Source organism: Lepidochelys olivacea (assembly GCF_965140295.1).
Source record: "Lepidochelys olivacea isolate rLepOli2 genome assembly, chromosome: 23".
NCBI lineage: Eukaryota > Metazoa > Chordata > Testudines > Cheloniidae > Lepidochelys > Lepidochelys olivacea.
The window spans coordinates 2350608-2371019 of NC_140433.1; the positions used below are offsets into that span (position 1 = coordinate 2350608).

The 20412-nt window shown below is 54.3% G+C and overlaps 1 protein-coding gene across 1 annotated transcript; it reads left to right on the top strand.

Moving 5' to 3' along the window:
* The first annotated feature begins 3195 nt into the window (after positions 1-3195).
* Positions 3196-20122, top strand: KPTN (kaptin, actin binding protein). The gene is made up of 12 exons (XM_084612395.1): positions 3196-3585; positions 5907-5989; positions 7034-7118; positions 9973-10027; positions 11087-11162; positions 12207-12280; positions 12793-12902; positions 14048-14143; positions 14646-14712; positions 15203-15338; positions 17262-17471; positions 19485-20122. The coding sequence occupies exons 1-12, from the start codon at positions 3258-3260 to the stop codon at positions 19614-19616; spliced, it is 1452 nt and encodes a 483-aa protein (XP_084468521.1). The 5' UTR covers positions 3196-3257; the 3' UTR covers positions 19617-20122.
* Positions 20123-20412: the final 290 nt, after the last annotated feature.

Consider the following 20412-nt stretch of genomic DNA (forward strand, 5'->3'; position numbering starts at 1 on the left):
GCAGATTTGTTTCTAACTGTGACCCTGCAGCTAAATTCACGCCGCTTCACTGAGCGCAACTGTGGGCATGCATGTCCTATCCTCCCTGCACCACTTCCTCTCCCTCTTGTTGCAACTGCATTTTCCCATTACCTTGCAATCCCTTTAAGTGGCGATTCCATTCTGAACGCTGGCTATGGAGCGAACAAAAAAAACCCCACCTTCATTTGCCAGATCTTCCCCCTGTGTGTTCAGGTGTCTGTTCGGTTCAGTCCCGTTATCCTCCCAAAAAAAAACCCCGTGAGAACTATTCTACATTGAGTCACCGTTTGTAACACTGGATTGGACGGGGAAAGAAGTGGTTTTGCTGATTTCCAGTCTTACCCACTGAACCTGAACTCTCTCAAACATTTTCTTGACGAGTCGGAATGAAGTATTCTGCAGTTAGAATTTAGTTAATTCAGTTGACACATTGAGAGCTAGGGTAGATTCTACATCTGTCTGGGCTCTGTGGAGCTATTATTTTTCACCTTGGGCATGGAATCCTCACAAAATCACCCTGTTAGCAGTTTAGCTGTTTAGCCATTCATCCATCAGCACATATGGTAGACATGAATTAATGAACAGCTGAGATTTATCTTTTTGTTCTAAGCTGATGCTTTCGTTGATATTTTCTGTCCTTGGACCACATTCTATCTTAACCTATTAAAGAGTTCCAGCTGTTCATTAACAAGCCTGTCTCCTCAGAAGCTAGAGGTATGGTCCCTCTCAGCAGTTTGGTTCATTAGTACATTGAAGCAGCTGCAACAATTGGTCAAGTCTTGACATAAACAAGCACAAGTGGTCAGCTGGAGTAAACTGGTACAGCTCCAGGGTCACCGTCCGAGAACTGGCCATGCTGTAGCCACATTTTTAACAGGCCCAAGAAATCCTGGGTGTAGAATGGGACTCTTCCTCCTCCTGCAGCCTAAGTTACAGTGACCAAACAGCAGCGATTTCTGTTCTGTGGAGGTGGATAAATGTGCTGCTATGATAGAAAGAAAAGGAGTACTTGTGGCACCTTAGAGACTAACCAATTTATTTGAGCATAAGCTTTCGTGAGCTACAGCTCACTTCATCGGATGCATATTGTGGAAAGTGTAGAAGATCTTTTTATACATACAAAGCATGAAAAAATACCTTCCCCCACCCCACTCTCTTGCTGGTAATAGCTTATCTAAAGTGATCACTCTCCTTACAATGTGTATGATAATCAAGGTGGGCCGTTTCCAGCCCAAATCCAGCGTTTAACAAGAACGTCTGAGGAAAGCGGGGGGGTGGTGGTTAGGAAAACATTACCTTGCATAATGACTTAGCCACTCCCAGTCTCTATTCAAGCCTAAATTAATCGTATCCAATTTGCAAATGAATTCCAATTCAGCAGTCTCTCGCTGGAGTCTGGATTTGAAGTTTTTTTGTTGTAACATCGCAACTTTCATGTCTGTAATCGCATGACCAGAGAGATTGAAGTGTTCTCCGACTGGTTTATGAATGTTATTTCTTGACATCTGATTTGTGTCCATTTATTCTTTTACGTAGAGACTGTCCAGTTGCCAATGTACATGGCAGAGGGGCATTGCTGGCACATGATGGCATATATCACAGTGGTGGATGTGCAGGTGAACGAGCCTCTGATAGTGTGTAAGGAGAGTGATCACTTTAGATAAGCTATTACTAGCAGGAGAGTGGGGTGAGGTATTTTTTCATGCTTTGTGTGTATAAAAAGATCTTCTACACTTTCCACAGTATACATCCGATGAAGTGAACTGTAGCTCATGCTCAAATAAATTGGTTAGTCTCTAAGGTGCCACAAATCCTCCTTTTCTTTTTGCGAATACAGACTAACACACATGTTACTCTGAAACCTGCTATGATAGAGGGTCCCTATCTTCAAACTAGGGGTTTAGTAGTGACAAAATCCACCTCTGCTCCTACAGTATGGAAAAAGCTAGTGCTAATTTTTACAAAACTTTCCCAGGCAGAATCTATGAGTGGATATAACACAGACTTTAGCATAGAACTCTCTTCTTGTATCACAGTTGTGTTGAACCCTGAATTCAGCCAGGCTGGACCCTCTCTTTACCCTCCAAACCATCCCCACTGCTGAGGAAAAAGCGAGCTACACCCGTGATTGCGCTTTGTGTCTTGTCAGGTAGAAGTTTAGACCCTTTTAAGTTTATTCTGAGTGGAGAATGCCTGTTGTTGCAAAGGCGTCACATCACTTCTCACTTGCTGCAGTGTGAGGGCAGGGCACCAGCATGGAAACTGAGGCAAGATGGTGGACCTGTTCCTTTTCTGTATGTTGAGAGTTTGTCCTAAATGCTTCCCTCTCTTCCTGTCCAGTGTGTGTGTGTGTGTGGGGGGGGGGGGAAGCTGGGTGTGTGTCTGTCCAGAGCACTCCCTTGTCTGGGGCCAAGTGACTACCCTTAACCTTGCCTTGGAGGTGTGTTCAGGGGCTGTTTTGAGTTCCCCTCCCAATGTCATGCCCCATAGAGGGAGGCTGCCCTGCTACTCTTGGGGGGGGGGGAGAGGGCTGCCCCAAGTGCCCCTAGTCCTGCCCCTTCTGTGGGGGCAGATGCCCTTCATGTCCTTTTCCCCCCTCATGGGTACAGTGGGCCCTGCCCCCTGGAAAGGGTTACGACTCTATGCCTGCATAGGGGAGGGGGATTACTCTGAGCGCCCCTTCCCCCTAGGTGTGGGGCACCTGCCCTTGCTGCCCTAACGCTCCGTGTATGTGTGAGGGGCTGCCCTGAGCCCTCCCTGCCCCCTCGAGGAGCTGTCCCAGCTGGCCCTCCCCTCCCCTGCCCCATGGGGGGGCTGCCCCAGGGGACTGTTCTGTCCCCTCCCCCGCAGAGGGGGCGTGGCCCCCTTGCCCCTGGGGGGGGGGCTGCCTCAAGTGACCCCTCCCAGCTCCTGCCCCATGGGGCGACTTCCCCGTCCCCTACCCCATGCATGCGGGGGGGCTGACCCAGACCACCCCCCACCCTCCCCTCCGCGAGGGGGCACGGCTCCTCCCCGCTGCCCCGCGGGCGCCATTTTGGCTCCGGGCACCTTGCCCTGCCCGGCCTCGTGACGTCACCGGCCGCGACGCTGGCGCCCGTGGCTGCGCGAGGCCCGCCCGCCTGGCCGAGCTGCCCCCCGCGAGCGCCTGCCCGGCCGGCCGGCGAGGACCCCTCCGCGGGGAGGTGTCCGCTGAGCTGCCTGACCCGGGAGGGCGGGTGGCCGCGGGACGAGGGGGCATGGAGCCGCCTCAGCCCCCGGGGGCGCGCCGGGGCTGCCCGTTGCCGGAGGACAGCTTCACCCGCCTGGCCTCCCAGAGCAACGTCTACGGGCTGGCGGCGCTGGCCGGGGGGGGCCCGGAGCGGGAGGCGGGGCTGGAGGCGGCGGGCGGGCCCGGGCCCGGGCCCGGGCCCGAGGGCGCGGCGGGCCCCGGGCGAGCCTGCGGCGGGGGCCCCAGGGGGCTCCTGGTGGCCACCCTGAAGGGGAAGGTGATTTACTTCCGCTACCAGGACCTGCGGCAGAAATTGCGGCCGGTGGCCCGGGAGCTGCAGTTCACCTACATCCCCGGTGAGAGGGGTCGGGGGTCACTCTGGGGTCAGGGGTCACCTGGGGTGGGTGGCCCGGGGGCTGCAGTTCACCCACCTCCCCGGTGAGAGGGGTCGGGGGTCACTCTGGGGTCAGGGGTCACCTGGGGTGGGTGGCCCCGGGGGCTGCAGTTCACCTACATCCCCGGTGAGAGGGGCCGGGGGTCACTCTGGGGTCAGGGGTCACCTGGGGTGGGTGGCCCGGGGGCTGCAGTTCACCCACATCCCCGGTGAGAGGGGTTGGGGGTCGTTCTGGGGTCAGGGGTCACCTGGGGTGGGTGGCCCGGGAGCTGCAGTTCACCTACATCCCTGGTGAGAGGGGCCGGGGGTCACTCTGGGGTCAGGGGTCACCTGGGGTGGGTGGCCCGGGGGCTGCAGTTCACCTACATCCCCGGTGAGAGGGGCCGGGGGTCACTCTGGGGTCAGGGGTCACCTGGGGTGGGTGGCCCGGGAGCTGCAGTTCACCTACATCCCCGGTGAGAGGGGCCGGGGGTCACTCTGGGGTCAGGGGTCACCTGGAGGTGGGTGGCCCGGGGGCTGCAGTTCACCCACCTCCCCGGTGAGAGGGGCCGGGGGTCACTCTGGGGTCAGGGGTCACCTGGTGTGGGTGGCCCGGGGGCTGCAGTTCACCCACATCCCCGGTGAGAGGGGTCGGGGGTCACTCTGGGGTCAGGGGTCACGCGGGGTGGGTGGCCCCGGGGGCTGCAGTTCACCCACCTCCCCGGTGAGAGGGGCCGGGGGTCACTCTGGGGTCAGGGGTCACCTGGGGTGGGTGGCCAGGGGGCTGCAGTTCACCTACATCCCTGGTGAGAGGGGCCGGGGGTCACTCTGGGGTCAGGGGTCACCTGGGGTGGGTGGCCAGGGGGCTGCAGTTCACCCACATCCCCGGTGAGAGGGGCCGGGGGTTGTTCTGGGGTCAGGGGTCAGCTGGGGTGGGTGGCCCCGGGGGCTGCAGTTCACCCACCTCCCCGGTGAGAGGGGTTGGGGGTCGTTCTGGGGTCAGGGGTCACATGGGGGTGGGTGGCCAGGGGGCTACAATTCACCCACATCCCTGGTGAGAGGGGCCAGAGGTCACGCGGGGTGGGTGGCCCCGGGGGCTACAATTCATCCACATCCCTGGTGAGAGGGGCCGGGGGTCACTCTGGGGTCAGGGGTCACGCGGGGTGGGTGGCCCCGGGGGCTGCAGTTCACCTACATCCCCGGTGAGAGGGACCGGGTGTCGTTTTGGGGTCAGGGGTCACGCAGGGGTGGGTGGCCAGGGGGCTGCAGTTCACCCACATCCCTGGTGAGAGGGGCCGGGGGTTGTTCTGGGGTCAGGGGTCACCTGGGGTGGGTGGCCAGGGGGCTGCAATTCACGTACATCCCTGGTGAGAGCATCAGGGGTCATTCTGGGGTCAGGGGTCACGCGGGGGTGGGTGGCTGGCCAGGGGGCTGCAATTCAGCCACATCCCTGGTGAGAGGGGCCAGGGGTCACGCAGGGGTGGGTGGCCAAGGGTACTGCAAAAAGGACATAGGAGTATTTGTGGCATCTTAGAGACTAACAAATTTATTTGAGGATAAGCTTTCGTGAGCTACAGCTCACTTAATCGGAACTGCAGTGCACCTATACCCCTGGTGAGAGGGGTCAGGGGGTCATTCTGGGGTTGGGGGTGCTTCAGTTCACCTCCATTCCTGGGGAGAGGGGTTAGGGAGCACACTCAGGTTGGGGTGAGTCCACCCGAGGTGGGTGACAGGGACCTTTTCAGTTATTTCCTTGGTGAGAGAGGTCAGATTAGGGGCAGAGGGAGGGTCTGGTAGTCATTGTTAGGTCAGGGGGCTGGGAGTCAGGACTCCTGGGTTTTGGGAGAGGAGTGAGGTTTTGAGGTTAGAACAGGGAACGGGGACTCCTGGGTTCTGTTCCTAGCTTTCCTGAGGATTCTTTGTGTGGCCTTGGACCTGTGTCTCAGTTTCTCTCTGTCTCTGGAATGAGGATAATGGGACTGATCTTTGTAAATTGCCTTGAGATCCTCCCTCTGGTGAAATGTAGCCATTGTTTTTAAAGGCACCTGAGAGGTTATGGAAAAACACTCTTTGTTTGTATAAGGCCTGCAAACAGGAGTCAAGTATTGTGCAAAGTTTATTATTATTGCATTAAACTTTGTGACCTTTGGCAAAAATTTAAACTGTTAATCTAAAATGGTAAACTCTGCAAGGCAGGGACTGTTATTTTAGTCTCTGCCTGTACAACCCTAGCACCATGGGGACCTGTTCCCTGGTACAAATAATAGTAACCAGTTGTGTCAATGATTTATTGTTTCTTGGCAGTTGATGCTGAGATTGTCTCGATTGACACTTTCAGCAAGTCGCCGCCGAAGAGGGGTCTCGTGGTGGGAATAACTTTCATTAAGGTACCTGCTTTTCCTTTCCTGCCCTCCGCTTTCTTCAACAGGTGGAGTTTGTTGCATTTTAAAGTACATGTAGCTGTGTGGAAGGTGCTGAAGTGAAATCCCTGAGCATGTAGCGAGCAACAAAACTGCTTCATCCCAGTCAGCAGCAGGGCAAACTTCTACGCTGCGTACACAGTCCTGCCATGTGTCCTGGGTGCAGATCTAATCTAACTAACTCCATGCACATCTGTCTAATCTAGCGACCTACTATGATCCTCATTTCTGTAGTGTCTGAGCTCCTCATTGTCTTTAATGTGCTTATTCTTACACCACTCCTCTGAGGTAGATCCATGCTATTATCCTCAGTGTACAGATAGGCAGTGGAGACCCAGAGAGGCTAAATGACTTAGATGCCCAATTGCCGCTGACTTTCAATTGGATTTGGGTCCCTAAGTCCCTTAGGCTCATATGAAAAATCTCAGCCCAAATTCTTGGCTTCTTTGCTGAGACAGCTAGCATGAAAGAGGTCTGAGACCTGCTCTGTGCCTCAGTTTTCCCTTCTGTAAAATGGAGATAATTATACCACCCTCCTTTGGAAAGTGCTTTGAGATCTACTGATGGAAAGTGCTTGACGTTACATAGGCCACTGAACCAGCTGTTATTCCCATGACAGTGACAGCTTTGAGCCCCTGATTAGCTGCCTATTCTACAGGCCGGTATTGTTCCCTTGTACTCCTCAGTCCAGGTCCATCTGTTGTCTCTAGTGAGATAATTAGACTGTAAGCTTTGTGGGGTAGGGAGTGTGGTTTTGTTCTGAGTTTCTGCCTAGCGCCGTGGCATGCTGGTTCATGACCAGGGGTCCTATATAATAAATAATAGCAGAGGGCTAGGATTTAGACTCCATTGTTGGTCCCCAGAACTGTCCGTTCCCTTACGGAAATGGTATGATAATGTGTCCTTTTAAAAATGTTGTGCTTTGAAATGAACCTCACAGGTTCTGTTACTCCCTAAGCTAACATCGCTGACGATCCTCAGACGGGTTCCTCTTTCACTCTCTCTCTCCAGGACTCTGGAGATAAAGCGAGTCCGTTTCTGAACATTTATTGTGACTATGAGCCTGGATCGGAATATAACCTGGACTCCATCGCACGTAAGTAACCAAGCTAACCTCTGACCTCTGTGCTGTTGTTTGGTGGGAGCGGGGCAGCAGAGAGTAAATATAATTGGCCTTCTGCAGTCAACCCAAGGGCTGCGATCTTGTCACATCTTACAAGCTAAGCCGCATCAGCCTGGCTCAGTACTTAGCTGGGGGACCTCTAGGGAAAACACAGGTGCTTCAGGGAGTGGTGTTGATGACTCAACTGGGAGTGCTCTGAAGGGTGGGCGCTCTCCCCTGTGAGGCACCCTCTTTCAGAGAAGACCTAACTGAAATCTGGCCAGTTACAGGTTGCAAAAGGTCCCCCCACGCTTTCCCTAAAGCTCTGGTTGTCATCCCTGGGGTCCTGGCCAATGTGAGTAATGTATTGTCTTCCTAAAGTTCCCACGTTTGTTCCAGTTGCGGAACTTTCTGCCCTTCCGAGCAGGGACTGTCCCTTCCTGTATGTCTGTACGGCCTTTGGCATGATGGGCTCTGGCTTGTGCGTGCTGCTGTAATCGAAATAATAAACTGCAAATAACAGTTGCAATGCTATGGCAGTTCTGTGTGCGGTTGAACAGCTGCTGTAGCCCACCCAAGAGGTGGCTGCATTTTAGTGGTAGGTGTTAGGGGGCTTACTCCTTCACCCACTTACTTCCCTGGTCCTTCTCGCATGAACAGAGAGCAACAATACCCGAAGTCCAAAGGTGCAAACAGTTCGATGTTTATTGGGGTGAACTTCCAGCAAGCATGATTTCAGTTTCCTTCCTTAGTATCCTCCTTCCCAGCTCTGACACCGCAGAGCCTTATACCTGTGTCCCTGTTCCCATTCCTGCCCTTAGCCAAACATGATTCCAACTTCCTTACTCCCATTCCCTGTTCCCATTTCCCCCTTTAGCAAAACATGATTCCAATTTTCTTACCCCCATTCCCTGTTCCCATTTCCCCCTTTAGCAAAACATGATTCCAATTTCCGCACCCCTGTTCCCATCTCCCCCACCCACCCCTTCACCCCCTCACTTCCTCATTGACTACAGATTATATAGTAAAACTTGAGTTCTGCTTAGCTATACCTTAACCAATCATTTTCCTGAAATTTAGCTAACCAATCCTAACATATTGTAACATGATTATGTACCCAATTATATCCCACCACCTTAATTAGTTTACACCCAGCAAAATTAATTATACAGCAGACAGGAACAATCACAGAACCAGACAGAGATTATACAGACAAACAATAGCAAAGTGGGAACTATAATGACAAGACAATACAGAAGTGAGGATTTCACATCCCAGCTATTGATAAGTGAGTTCTTGCCAGACAGGATGCTATCAAACTAAGTTTCCTTTTACATTTTCTAGGCACTTCCCTTTCTCTGGAGGTGATAGGAATACAATCCTGTCCTGATAGTGCCTAACAGCCCAATAGCACCTTATTTCAATGTGACTAGTTTGGAATGTGAGGATGTGACTGTTTGCTTCCTAGCTTATGGCTGCCTCTGCTGCTTAGCCAAAGGCCTTAGCCTAAGAACAGGGCCTCAGACTGTCACAGTAAGAGAAGGCCCTTACACCAGCAGACGGTGATTTTGATTCTTTCTTTTATACCTCTAGAACTAGCCAAGTGATAAGAATACACCTAAATTCTTAAAGTACAGGCCTTTGCAGACAGGCCTGAATATCTTTATCCTAACAGTAGGTGAGTTACCCTTGGGGATTCTGCAAGCTGACAGGTGCTGAAAAATGATCCAGAGATGAAGATTTTGTTCCAGAGATGAAGATCTTTAAGTTACTTCAGAGAATTCTTGCTAGAATTGGCTGCCTAGTGTAACTTTTGCTGGTGCACGCATCCTTCAGTCAGATTAAATGTACTGTCTGCAGAACTGAGCTGGGTGGCCGGGATTTTAACACTGTTGCAATCCTCATCTTGAAGATACTTATGGATTTATTCGGGTCCCCCTGTCTTCTTACTATGGAAACATGTTAAAAAGGAAATAGTATCAGGAGGCTCTTGTTAAATTTTAGGCCCTTCAGCTTTCCTAGAATCCTGGGTAGGTTCCTCTCCCCTCTTTAATTCCTGCTACGTCCCGTTTAGCCCATAGCTAGGGGAGGAGGGCAGGGGGCAGTGCAAGATTGACAGAATGACTGTCTGTTCCCCAGCCTAATTTGAATTATGAATATTATGGTATGCCTAGAGACCCCAACTGAGATTAGGGCCCCCGTTGTACCAGGCACTGCCTCAGACCCTGACCAAGATTAGGTCCATTTGCGCCAGGCGCTGCCCAGACCCCGACCGAGATCAGGCCCCCATTGTGCCGGGCGCTGCACATGCACCTAGTAAGAGACAGTCCCTGCCCCAAAGAGCGTACAGGCTAACAGCCAGGGCAGCCAAACAGTAAGCTGAAGGAAGTATTGTCACCCTCATTTTATCCTTTCACAACCCGCTTTGAACCCTGTTGCGTATTGGAAAAAATCTGTGAACCTTAAGAAAAGCTCTTTTGAGGGATGGGGAGGTGTCTGTGTCTCAGAAACCCCTTTGTTGCATGACCCCCAATACGGCTCACTAACCTATCTTGCGCCCCCATGAGGCACACCACATTCCTGTTCAATCTAAGTTCCCCTGCCGATTTTAGAGGCCATAGAAGAGTCCAGCTTGAAACAGAAAGCTGACTGTAACCTTAACTCTAGCTGCCCTGTCACCGCTCTCCAGTGAGAGCGTGAGGCCTGGAGAGGTGCCGTGATTTGCCAGGGTCACACAGTGACTCTCGGAGAGCCTGTGGTGTGATTTGTGGTGGTGTTTTGTTAGAGAACCGGCAGGTAATTCTGTGTCCGATTTACCTTCTTACTCATCTCTGTTCTTCCCCTCCAGAAAGCTGCTTGAACCTGGAGCTGCAGTTCACCCCATTCCAGCTGTACCATGCGGAGTACGTATATCGCTCCGCCATTCTCTTTTCTTCCCATACACGAGCCTGCAAGCTCACACTAGCAATCACCGCTCCACGTGGCATGACCGTCCATCCCCCCGGCCCCTCTCTGCTTTAAACATCAGCTGTAAAAAAGACATTGAAGACTCTGGGATTTGCCATCCTGTCTTTCGGGGCCCGGGTGTGTCTAGTACGTGGAACGGGCATGGTCGGCTGGGCAGTTGTGCAGAACAAGGCGGGTGATCCAGGAAAGGCATTTCAGAAACACGCAGGGGTGGCTTCCAGTCTCCGTGACCCTTGGGCAGTGGAGTTTACAATTGTGACCAGAGTGGTCACTGATGCAGGGAATGGGGCATTGTGGGACAGCGGCTGGAGGACTGTTAGGATTAGCACAGGTCACACAGTGTCGATGCTCGCCCTGCCTCGATCTTGGTAGGTTGGCCATCATACCAGACTGCCTGGGGAGGTGGTTGGACTGCGTTGCTGTAACGGGGCGTTTATGACAGCCAGAGACAAATGGAAGTGTAGACACATGCGCAAATAGGGTGATGCAGGCAGCTTACATTAACCTATGTTTTTAGGTGTAAACCAGACCTAGGATTGTTCATGCTCCTTAAAGATCTGATAGCACTTTTCTTGAGAAGAGTTAGGCGTGTCAGCCCTGGGCAGAATCCAGTCCAAATTCCATCCCAGGGAAATTCCATTCTGCTTTCCTAAATTCCCTTTGCAATTTCATTTCTCCTCCCCCTGTCCTAACCTACCTAATGGCACTGCCATTCACTGTTAAAGAGTTACAGCGTTCCACCCCAGAGCTGGCTGCATTGCAGTGGCGGTGTACTGTGTGTGCTGGATCCCGAAGTGCTAAACAACCTCAAGTCCTGCTGAAGTCCCTGAGAATCGGGGTGCTCAGCACCATTCAGAACCAGGCCCATGCGAAGTGCTTTGGGATCCGTCGGCAGCAAAATCTTTCCTCCAGCGGCACCTTTCCCACAGCTGGATCCTCAAGTGTGTGGAATCGCCACTTCTCCTGGTAATTATTTTCCTTTTCTGCTCTTCTAGAGTCCATGTTGGAGACCAGCCAGAGACAGTCTTTCTGCTGAGTGGGAACGACCCCTGCATTCACCTGTACAAAGAGGTGAGATCAGTGCCCAGGAGGAGCCGCCTGCTGCTGGGTTCTGCCCTGGTACAGAGCCATGTGCTCTGGAGGTCACTTGGAGAACAATTGATTCCTGTGTGGCCTGGCACCTTTCCTTTCCAACACAGGGATTACTTACCTTCACTAAAATGCAGCCACCTCTGGAATAGGGTGGGGCAGCTGATAACATGGGGATCCCTCACGCAGGGCTGCCATGCAGCTGCCTCTGGAGTGGGGTGTGGCAGCACTCGCTCATGCAGTGCCAAATGTGGCCCCCAAAGGGGTGAGGTCTGGCAGCTGTTCCCCAGCCATCTGTACAGCACTTTAGGACAGGAAATGGGGGATTCTGTGCTGACCTGCATAACACCGGCTGAAGAATTTCCCCCTGTTCTTTCTGCCTCCAGCCCATAGCTTGTGGTTGAGCTAGAGCAGAGCTCTTAGGAAGAGATGTCCTGTCTCGAGAGAGAGACTCCAAGTGCTGAGAATCCACCATGACCCTTCGTTGCTTCTCTAATACTAAGAGCCCTGCTCTGTTGCACTTGCATTGCACCCTGTGGCTCTCTTCCCCTCCCCGGGGCCTCACACGGCTGGGGGCTTGTTGTGTGACACCTGGTGCAGGTTCACTTCCTTCCCAGAGATGCAGGGCTGCTGGTATCTGCGTTGGGGAAGGACTGTGCGCTATCCCTTTTAAAAAAAAAAAAAAGTTCCATGTGGTTATAGAAAAGTGTTGCCTAGTACTCTCCGTCAGTAGATCCTACAGCACTTTACAGAGGAGGTTGGTCTCATCATCCCTTTTGGGATGGGGAAACTGAGGCACAGGGAAAGAGAGGTGACTTTGCCCAAGGTCGCCCAGCAGGCCAAGGCAGAGCTGGAAATAGATCCCGGGTCTCCTGAGTCTGTGTGGTGTTCCAATCACTAGGCCATGCTGCCTCAAAGGCACACTGGGGCAAGTTCAATGGGAGTAACTGGGATTGGCCCCCAGTGTATCTGAGCTCAGTGTCTGGCTGGGCCTGGACTGATGATGGGACCGCTTTCCCCTTGCAGAATGAAGGCTTGCACCAGTTCGAGGAGCAGCCCGTGCAGAACCTCTTCCCGGAGCTCCAGGAGCTGCCCAGCAAGTAGGAGAAATGGTTTGTTAGGGGTGCATTCTCCCGGGGGGCTGAGCGGCAGGGTGGGGGAGGAGGTGTCCGTGTTAGCGTGGGTGGGGCAGAGGCCCGATCCCCCGATCGGTGTCACTCCATTGGAGCAGAGTCTTCCATTTGACAGCAGCTGCGGCTCTAACCCACGGTTTATACCCCGATATCACCAGTGGTTCCCAGCCTTTCCCACGCCCAGTCGCCCGCCCCACCTAGCCGGACCTCCTCCCCCGCTGTAGCAAGTGGGAAGTGTGGTCGCGAACTCTGTGCTGTTGGCCACCCTTAAAGATGGCTCAGCCTGGTGCTCACATGCAAGGGCTTCCTGCTGCTACTCTCAGCCCTGCGGCCCCTGGTCCCCCCGACACGTTCTCCTCCTTCCCCGCCGTATTCTCTCTCACTGCCTTTTCCTTTCCTCTCCCACCTCCTCTTCCTCGGGGCAGCGTCCCCTCCCCCCCGGCGGTGCACAGCCCCACGTCTTGTGTTTCCCCCCGCAGCGTGCTGTGGCTGGACGTCTGCAACATCCCTGGCTCAGGCCGGCGTCTCACAGCCTTTGGGTGCCAGAGTGGCTACGTCCGGGTGGCCCAGGTGGAGCAGGCCAGCAGAGGTGAGCCAGGGCTGCCCTTCCAAGGGCATGTAAGACATCAGTGGGTGAGCCGGGTGTGATGGGTTCCCCCCGTGGTGCCACCTGGAACTGGGGTACTGCTGAGCCCTCTGACCCACCAGCCTGGGCTCCCTCTCTCAATGAGCTGCTGTGACAAGCTGCAGACCTGCTCCTGGCCCTACACTTCCACCAGCATTCACACAGGTAGGGACACACCCAGCTGCAGTTACCTGCAGGCTTTCTGGCTAGCCACTGCACGAACCAACAGTAGAAAGGCTACAGCCAAAATAACCACCAGCTTCCCAAGCTAGGATCCAAGGGCTGTGGCATTCTGCCCTGGTCCAAACCCCAATCAGTATGAATTTTATTATCCAGTTCGCCTCCCCCTCAATGTGGAGAGGATTAGGCAACAGCCTTTGTCCCTTAAGCTATGTTTTCCCATGCATTTCACTCAAACTCACTGGTTTAGATAAAGCAAAAACAAGCTTATTAACTACAGAAGATAGATTTTAAGTGATTATAAGTCATAGCAAACAGATCAAAGCAGATTACCTAGTAAATAAACAAAAACGCAAACTGTCTAACACACGAGTTAGATTGAATATGAATTAGCTCGAGAAGGAGGGGAACTCATCTGAACCGAGGTTCTGCATGGCCCTGGGGAGTGGACTGTGGGAGCTTTCTGCTACACCCCTCGGGACAGGGGCTTGGCCAGACAGGATCTGATGGGCATTCCCATCTCTGCTGGGAGTTGGAGATTTTGAAGCCGTTTCCATCCCGAATTGGGACAAAAAGTCAAAATCCTCCCCCAGATTTTACAGCCTGACAAACCAAAACGAATCTGGATTCAGGTCAGTGGAAACGTTTTGTTAATTTCCAAACGTTTCGATTACAACCTTTTTTTTTTTTTTTTAAACCCTTTGTTTAGTGTAAACTACGTTAAATTTTAAACCCACACCCCCTCTCCCACGCCCCAACTTTTCTGAAACATTTTAACTTTTTTTTCAGTCGGGAAATTCGTCAAAACTGATCCTTTCCCGCTAATGGTTTTGGTGACCCGGTGGGAGAACATTTTGTCCAAAAAGTCCCACCCAGCTGTCGCCTGGTCGCCCGCCTTGCCCTCAGCGCCCTGTGTCTCTCCGTTGCAGAGGTGCTGCAGAGCTGGAGCATTCAGCAGGACGGCCCCATCTCCAAGGTCCTGCTGTTCACACTGCCGTCCCCTGGGGGTGACCCTGCCCAGAATGGTAAGCGCGAAGGGAGCTGGGGGTGGGAGGTGTGACTTAGATTTGACCAAGCGGACATTGGGGGGTTCATTTGTAACTCATGGGGTGCTCTGTGGGGTCTGATGCACATTAACCCTTGCAGCGCAGAGTACAGAATGCTTTCCCTCGCCCTCGCAAACAGACCCAGCCCCCTTCCTCGCTCCGGTTTCCAGTCCTTTGGGGCTGCCTGGGGTTCAGGTGGGTTAGCTCACAGCCACTTGTTCTGTGCCCCTAAGTCTTGGGGGGCACATTTCGGGGTGGTTCAGGCCACTGGAGTCCTGCTTCCCGCTTCACTTGTCCCCAGCAACGGAGTCAGGCTGAAGCAAGGCAGCAGGTGGAGTGGGGTCGAGGAGGGCCCAGATGAGCTTGGCTGACAGATGCGGAGAGGGAAGCTGCCCCGAGCTCTGCAATGGCTGGGAGCCAAGCGTTAGCCCGCTGGCTGGTGTGTCTCCCCGTCACCACCTGCCATGTCTGCTCCCACTAGGTAATGCAGGCGACCAGGGCTACAGTGTTCTCGTCACTAGCACCATCGAGCTGTCCGTGGTATACAGGTCAGTGCTGGGGGCTGGGATGTGCCAAGACGCGCTTTGCCGGCATCCCACCATAGGGCCCTTTCCACACCCTGGCTGGGGATGACCGGGTCGCGAGGGCAGAGTGAGCGTGGGGCTGAGCATCGGAGAGCCGCTGCAGCCTGGCTGGCTTGGGGGCAGGTCCCTTCCCGCCAGCTCACCTGCAGCTTGGATCGGCAGGATCCCCGGTCTCGTGTGCGCCTACGAACGCGGAATGCACGGCCTTTGCTCCCCTCCAGCTCCGTTGGAGATGAGGCCGTGACCAGGAGGGGAACAGCTCGCCTAGCCCAGCAACAGGCAGCCTTTCCCGGAGCCAGGGTCCCCCCCGAGGAGCCTTCCTCAGTCCTGACCCTAACCCAGGCTACCTGGGGGGTGGTTTGAGATGCAGTGTGGCCCAGCGCGTAGGGGGTTGGGCCGGGCCTCGGGAGATCCCTGCTCTGTGTTTGGTAACTTCCCCCACCATGCCCCCCAGGAATGTCCTGACCCATGGGCTGGCAGACCAGCTGACCCTGCCAGCCAGTGACCGGCATGACAGCGTGCTCTGTGCCTTGGTGACGGACATCGATTTCGACGGAGCGCCCGAGATACTCCTGGGCACATACGGACAGGTAGGTGGAGGGGCACGGCAGGCTGCTGGAGGTGGGCTGCTGCTTCCCTGTCTGCATGGTGAAACCCACTGAAACGGGCTGGTCTAGGGCCGACCCCAGGCAGGGAGCGAGAGCATGTGTCAGGTGGGATCCGCTGTGTGAATCTGTGATGGGGCACCGAGGGATTGGCCAGTCCCAGCTGCTTCAGAGGAAGGTGGCCTGGCCCTTTTACCAGGCTGAGTCCAGGGGGCAGAAGCTCCCTGCGAATGGGGGGCAGAGGGGTAATAGGGGGAGTTAGGGGAGGTACTGAGACTCTGCTAGGTGGGGGAGAGGGTCAGCTGGCTCCAGGCAGGGAAGCGGGGGGGTCCTGGAGGTTTCTACCTGCTCTCTGGCCTGTGACACTTCCCTGGGTCCCACTCACCTCCATCGTCCCCCACCTCCATGCTGGGCATGCATGAGTTTACACTGGGATGGCGCTCCCACAGTATTTCCACCTCCTGGTTCTGCTGGCCCTGGGTCATGTGACTCAGGTTCAGGGCTGCTGGGAGATCATAGAATCATACCGTAGCATCATCAAAATGTCGGGCTGGAAGGGACCTCGAGAGGGCATTGCATCCAGCCCCCTGCACTGAGCCAGGGTCAAGTGAACCTAGACCAACCCAGACAGGGGTTTGCCTAACCTGGTCTTAAATCCTCCAGTGACAGGGAATCCACAACCTCCCTGGGTCACCTGTCCCAGAGCTTAACTGTCCTTAGAGTTAGAAAGTTTGTCCTAATATCCAAACCTAGATCTCCCTTGCTGCCAATTAAGCCCATTACTCCTTGTCCTACCAGCAGTGGACACAGAGAACAATTGATCGCCGTCCTCTTTGTACCAGCCTTGAAGACTATTCTCAGGTTCCCCCTCACTCTGTTCTCCAGACTAGACGTGCTCAGGTTTTTTTAACCTCTCCTCCTAGGTCAGGTGTTTTAAACCTTTTCTCATTTTTGTTGCTCTCCTCTGGGCTCTCTCCAGTTTGTTCACATCTTTAGTAAAGTGTTTTCCCCAGCACTGAGCAGAGCGGGACAGTTACCTCCCGGGTTTTATGTGCGACACTCCTGTTAACACACCCCGGAATGCTATTCACTTTTTTCACAACTGCATCACATGATTGACACACATTCGATTTGTGATCCCCTCTAACCCTCAGCTCTGTTTCAGCCATATGACCCCCTAGCCAGATATAAAGGGCAGCTGGAGTTCAGAGAAAGATTCAAAGGAGCGGGGGAGCTGTGGCAGCTGGTCTGTGTGGAGGATGGGAGCCCTTGGGAGGGGTCTCCTGAGCTGGTGAGCCTGCAGACAGAAGTTGGGTGTGCCTGGTTTTAAGTTGAACTGTCTTAGGATAAAAAGTACAAAGCCCCAGGTTGTGGTGATTTTGTTTGGCTGCAAAATTGGGGAAACTGAGGCAGTGTCCGGTTGAGCACCAGATAAGGCAAGACCCTGTTACACCCCCTAGTGGCTAGAGTTCAGCTCATGCCCCAAAGCAGGAAAATCTCTAGCCCTGCCAAATCCTCACTGTTCTAACGCCGTATTTTCTTGTTAATCACACAAACATCCCTCGTTGAATCCCACTAAGCTCTTGGCTTCAGTGAAATCAAGTGGCAGGGAGTTCTACTGGTTAACAAGGTTTAAACTGTGTGTGTGTGTTTCCTGTGCATGCCTTCTGCTGAAATGGGCCAGTAAATGCCAGGCCTGCTGGAGGCGGGACGGCTGCTCAGAAATGGGGGTTGATAGGAGCTCCCTGGCTCTTTTGCAGATGTTGATCATTTGACACTGCGCCTGCGTCCCGCTGGGTTACGCCCTCCCCTGCCCGCACAGCCTGGCCATCATTAGCAGGGCCCATCTGTCCACCTGCAGACTTGCCTGCCTGCTTCCCGGCACGTTTCTCTCTTCCCCCGTTGCAGGAGCTGCTCTGTTACAAGTACAGGCACTCGGGAGCTACCGGAGCTGGTGCAGCAGGGGCCGAAGCCTCGTCGCAGCCCGCTGGGGAGTTTCAGCTGCTCTGGAAGCGGAGTTTCCCCAGCCCCCTGCTGTCCATGGAGTACGCAGACCTGACCTGCGACGGGCTCTGTGAGCTGGCTGTGGTGTGTCTGAAGGGGCTGCATGTTCTGCAGGTGAGTTGGCCCCTCTGAGAGGGCCAAGCAGATCTCAGTAGCCCTCCGACTTTAGCTGTCCCAGTGTCCTGGCCAACGATAATGACGTTCTCTCTGGCTGAAAACTCTCCTGTTAGTTGGACACGGGGTTCTGCCTCACTTCCTGTCCTAAACTGGTGCGTGGGGTTGCTATGCAGATGTTAAACAGCTGCCACATCCCAGCCTGGAGGTGGTTACATGCCTGTGGCAGGTGAAGTGATCCTTGCGTATGTGGCTTAAATCCTCTGCAATCTTTGGGGAAGAAATATACTGCAAGAAATGTGTGAGTCATATTTTAAAGTTAGATTTCTGATGTATCCTTGTGGTCCCTATTTCTGGGAATCGGGTCTCCCACCCTTGCAATTGTGAGATGTTCCACCCTGAGGGAGTCTGCCCCTCTCACTAGCCAATCGGGAGTCTCCCAGAATTCCCAGAGCTGATAAGATCCATACTGCAGAACTCTGGGGATGCCAAGCATGGCTGGAGAGGAGGGATGTAGGAAGCTGGTTTTGTTTGACCTCTGCAGACTGTTGAGCCATCTAGTTGGGTATTCCTGCCTCTTCCTGTACTGGCTCTGGTCACTGGTCCATCCAGTCGGGAGGTGCAGCATTCAGCAGTGCCCAGTGCCGGGTACAGAAGATGATTTAGAAAAAAAACCTTTCCCAACTTCTGATAGTGTCACAGGCCAACGATATGGGAAGACAGGCGGGATTCCTTGCAGTGATCTGCTGATGCAGTAGATTTGGCTCTTCCTATCTTAGCCGCCAATGTTATTGGTGATAGAAGCGTCGTGATAACTGACCCTCTGATCCGTTGTGCTGTGAACACCACCTCCTGTACCTTCCCACCACACGAAGGAGTATTTCCTTTTATCGTGTCTAGATTCCCTGGGCCTTACCTTGCTGGGAATCCACCGGCGCTTGTATAGGCTGAGGGTAACAAGCTCAGAATTCGTAGCTCAGTCGAGTCCCTTCTCCTCTCTGCTCTTTGCCTATTAACGATTCATTTAAAATAGAAACGCCAGCCCCTGCATGCCGGGGAACAGAGAAGGGCAGCAAATGGGGGTGTAAAAACCCCATTTCCAAGTGGTGGCAAATGTCCCCAGTACAGGTGCTGCAGAGCACAGCCAGAATGTTGCATGCAGCAATGGGGAGCTTACATACCAGGCACTGCTCCAACAGGAGCTGCCCAGGGTCGGGAGGGCCGCCCTAGCCCCATGGTCCTTGTACTGCAGGTTTTGTCCTCTCGGAGAATCTTCCTGGAGAGCCGCAGCCTCATAAACAGAGGCAGGAGTTTCTGCCCTTGCTGACTGTAGGAAGGAAGAGGGAGACTGTCTCTAGGGCTGAGAAAAGGCAAACGTCTGAGTTGCCCTAGTCCGGCTCCCCATGGTCGGCCTTAAGAACAGCCCCAAACGCCGCCTGTAAACCCAGCTGTCACAAGGGAAAGGTGCCAGGCCTGAGTCCCGCAGTTAGACATCGGGGTGCAGTCAGAAATGCCAGACGATTTTGCAACGTGCGTTCTATGCACAACGCACCCCAGGCTGCTTGCCAGAGTTAAAGACACGAGCCAGGATGCAGAACAACTAGCAGAGAAAGAAAGAGCAGATCCGTTCAGCGGAGATTGGTTATCATTCTGCCAGCACCTAGGAATCCATTGTGATGGGAGCTGTCCAGACAAGGAACGCACAAGGCAGTCCCTGCCCTAGCAGGCTCACGGCCTGGGAGATTTGACATGACATGGAGCGAGACAGGCGGGCAGGACTGCAGAGGAGAAGATTCTTGTGCATATGCATGTGCAGGGTTAGCAGAAGCGAGCGCTAGGCCAGTCGAGCGGCGGGAGAGGAGGCCTGTCGGGTCGGCTGAAGCGAGTTCCGGCAGGTGGGCGATATGAGCTGGCTCCTGAAGGAAGTTGGGGTTGTCAGTAGCCGTGCTGTAACCTCTCTGTGCCCATCCCGCTCACCAGGTCACTGCTTCTCTCCCTTCTCCTCCCACACAGCATAGCCTGAAGCAGACGGCTCAGTGCCTTCTGGAGAGGCTTCGCCAGGAGGTGGCACGGCGGGTGAGCCACAGCCGCATCTCCCAGCGGGTGCGAGATGCCTGTGCGGACGGGGAAGCAACAGAGGAATAACTGGGCACGGCCTGCGCTCGCCACATCGCAGCTGATTTCTGGCCAGCCTGGTTGCAGGATCCTGCTCTCCGCAGGAGCTCCGGGAAGCGCTGGCAGTCAGAGAGGCCCCTTGCCCTGGGAAGGGCCAGGGGGACAATGATGGTGGCGGCAGGGCGAGATCAGGACATGATGGAGGATCCAGCCCTAACGGACCTTTGTCTGTGAGAGTGGAACAGCCAACCAGGAAGCTGTGCTGTAGCCTCCCTGACGTGGACGTGTGCCAGTTCCATGCAGCATATGCCTGGTACACGCAGCACGTGCCAGGCGCTCCCCTCCTGCTGGGGAGAGCAAAGAACGAAGATCGGACTTCTCCAGTCCCTTTGCCCACGCTGTGCCAGCCAGCCAGGGGCCAGCCCGTGGCACAAGAGACCCTGAACGGTGACACCGAGGGCCACAGCTGCCTTGGATGGATGTTTACATTAACACCCCCTCCCGCCCCGGCCCGGTCCAGTAAAAGTTCCCATGCACCCAGTGTCTTGCTGTCATCTGTATCCCCCCTGGTAAGGGGGTGTGGAGCTAGTTGGAGGTCCCTGCTAACAGGGCTGCAGGCCACGTTTCAGGGCACATTTGGGGCTCTCCCCTTATAAATTGGAGGCGATCCTTTAATGGAGGAGTTCCTGGGCATTCAATTTGGAGCAGGTCCCCTGGCCAGAGAAGGGTAAGCGGTTTGCAAGTGGGAAGTGATTTCTGAGAACCCCTTGGTTAAGCAGGCAAAGGCCAGTGAGAGCCAGTGGCTGGGAGCTGAAGCCAGACAAGT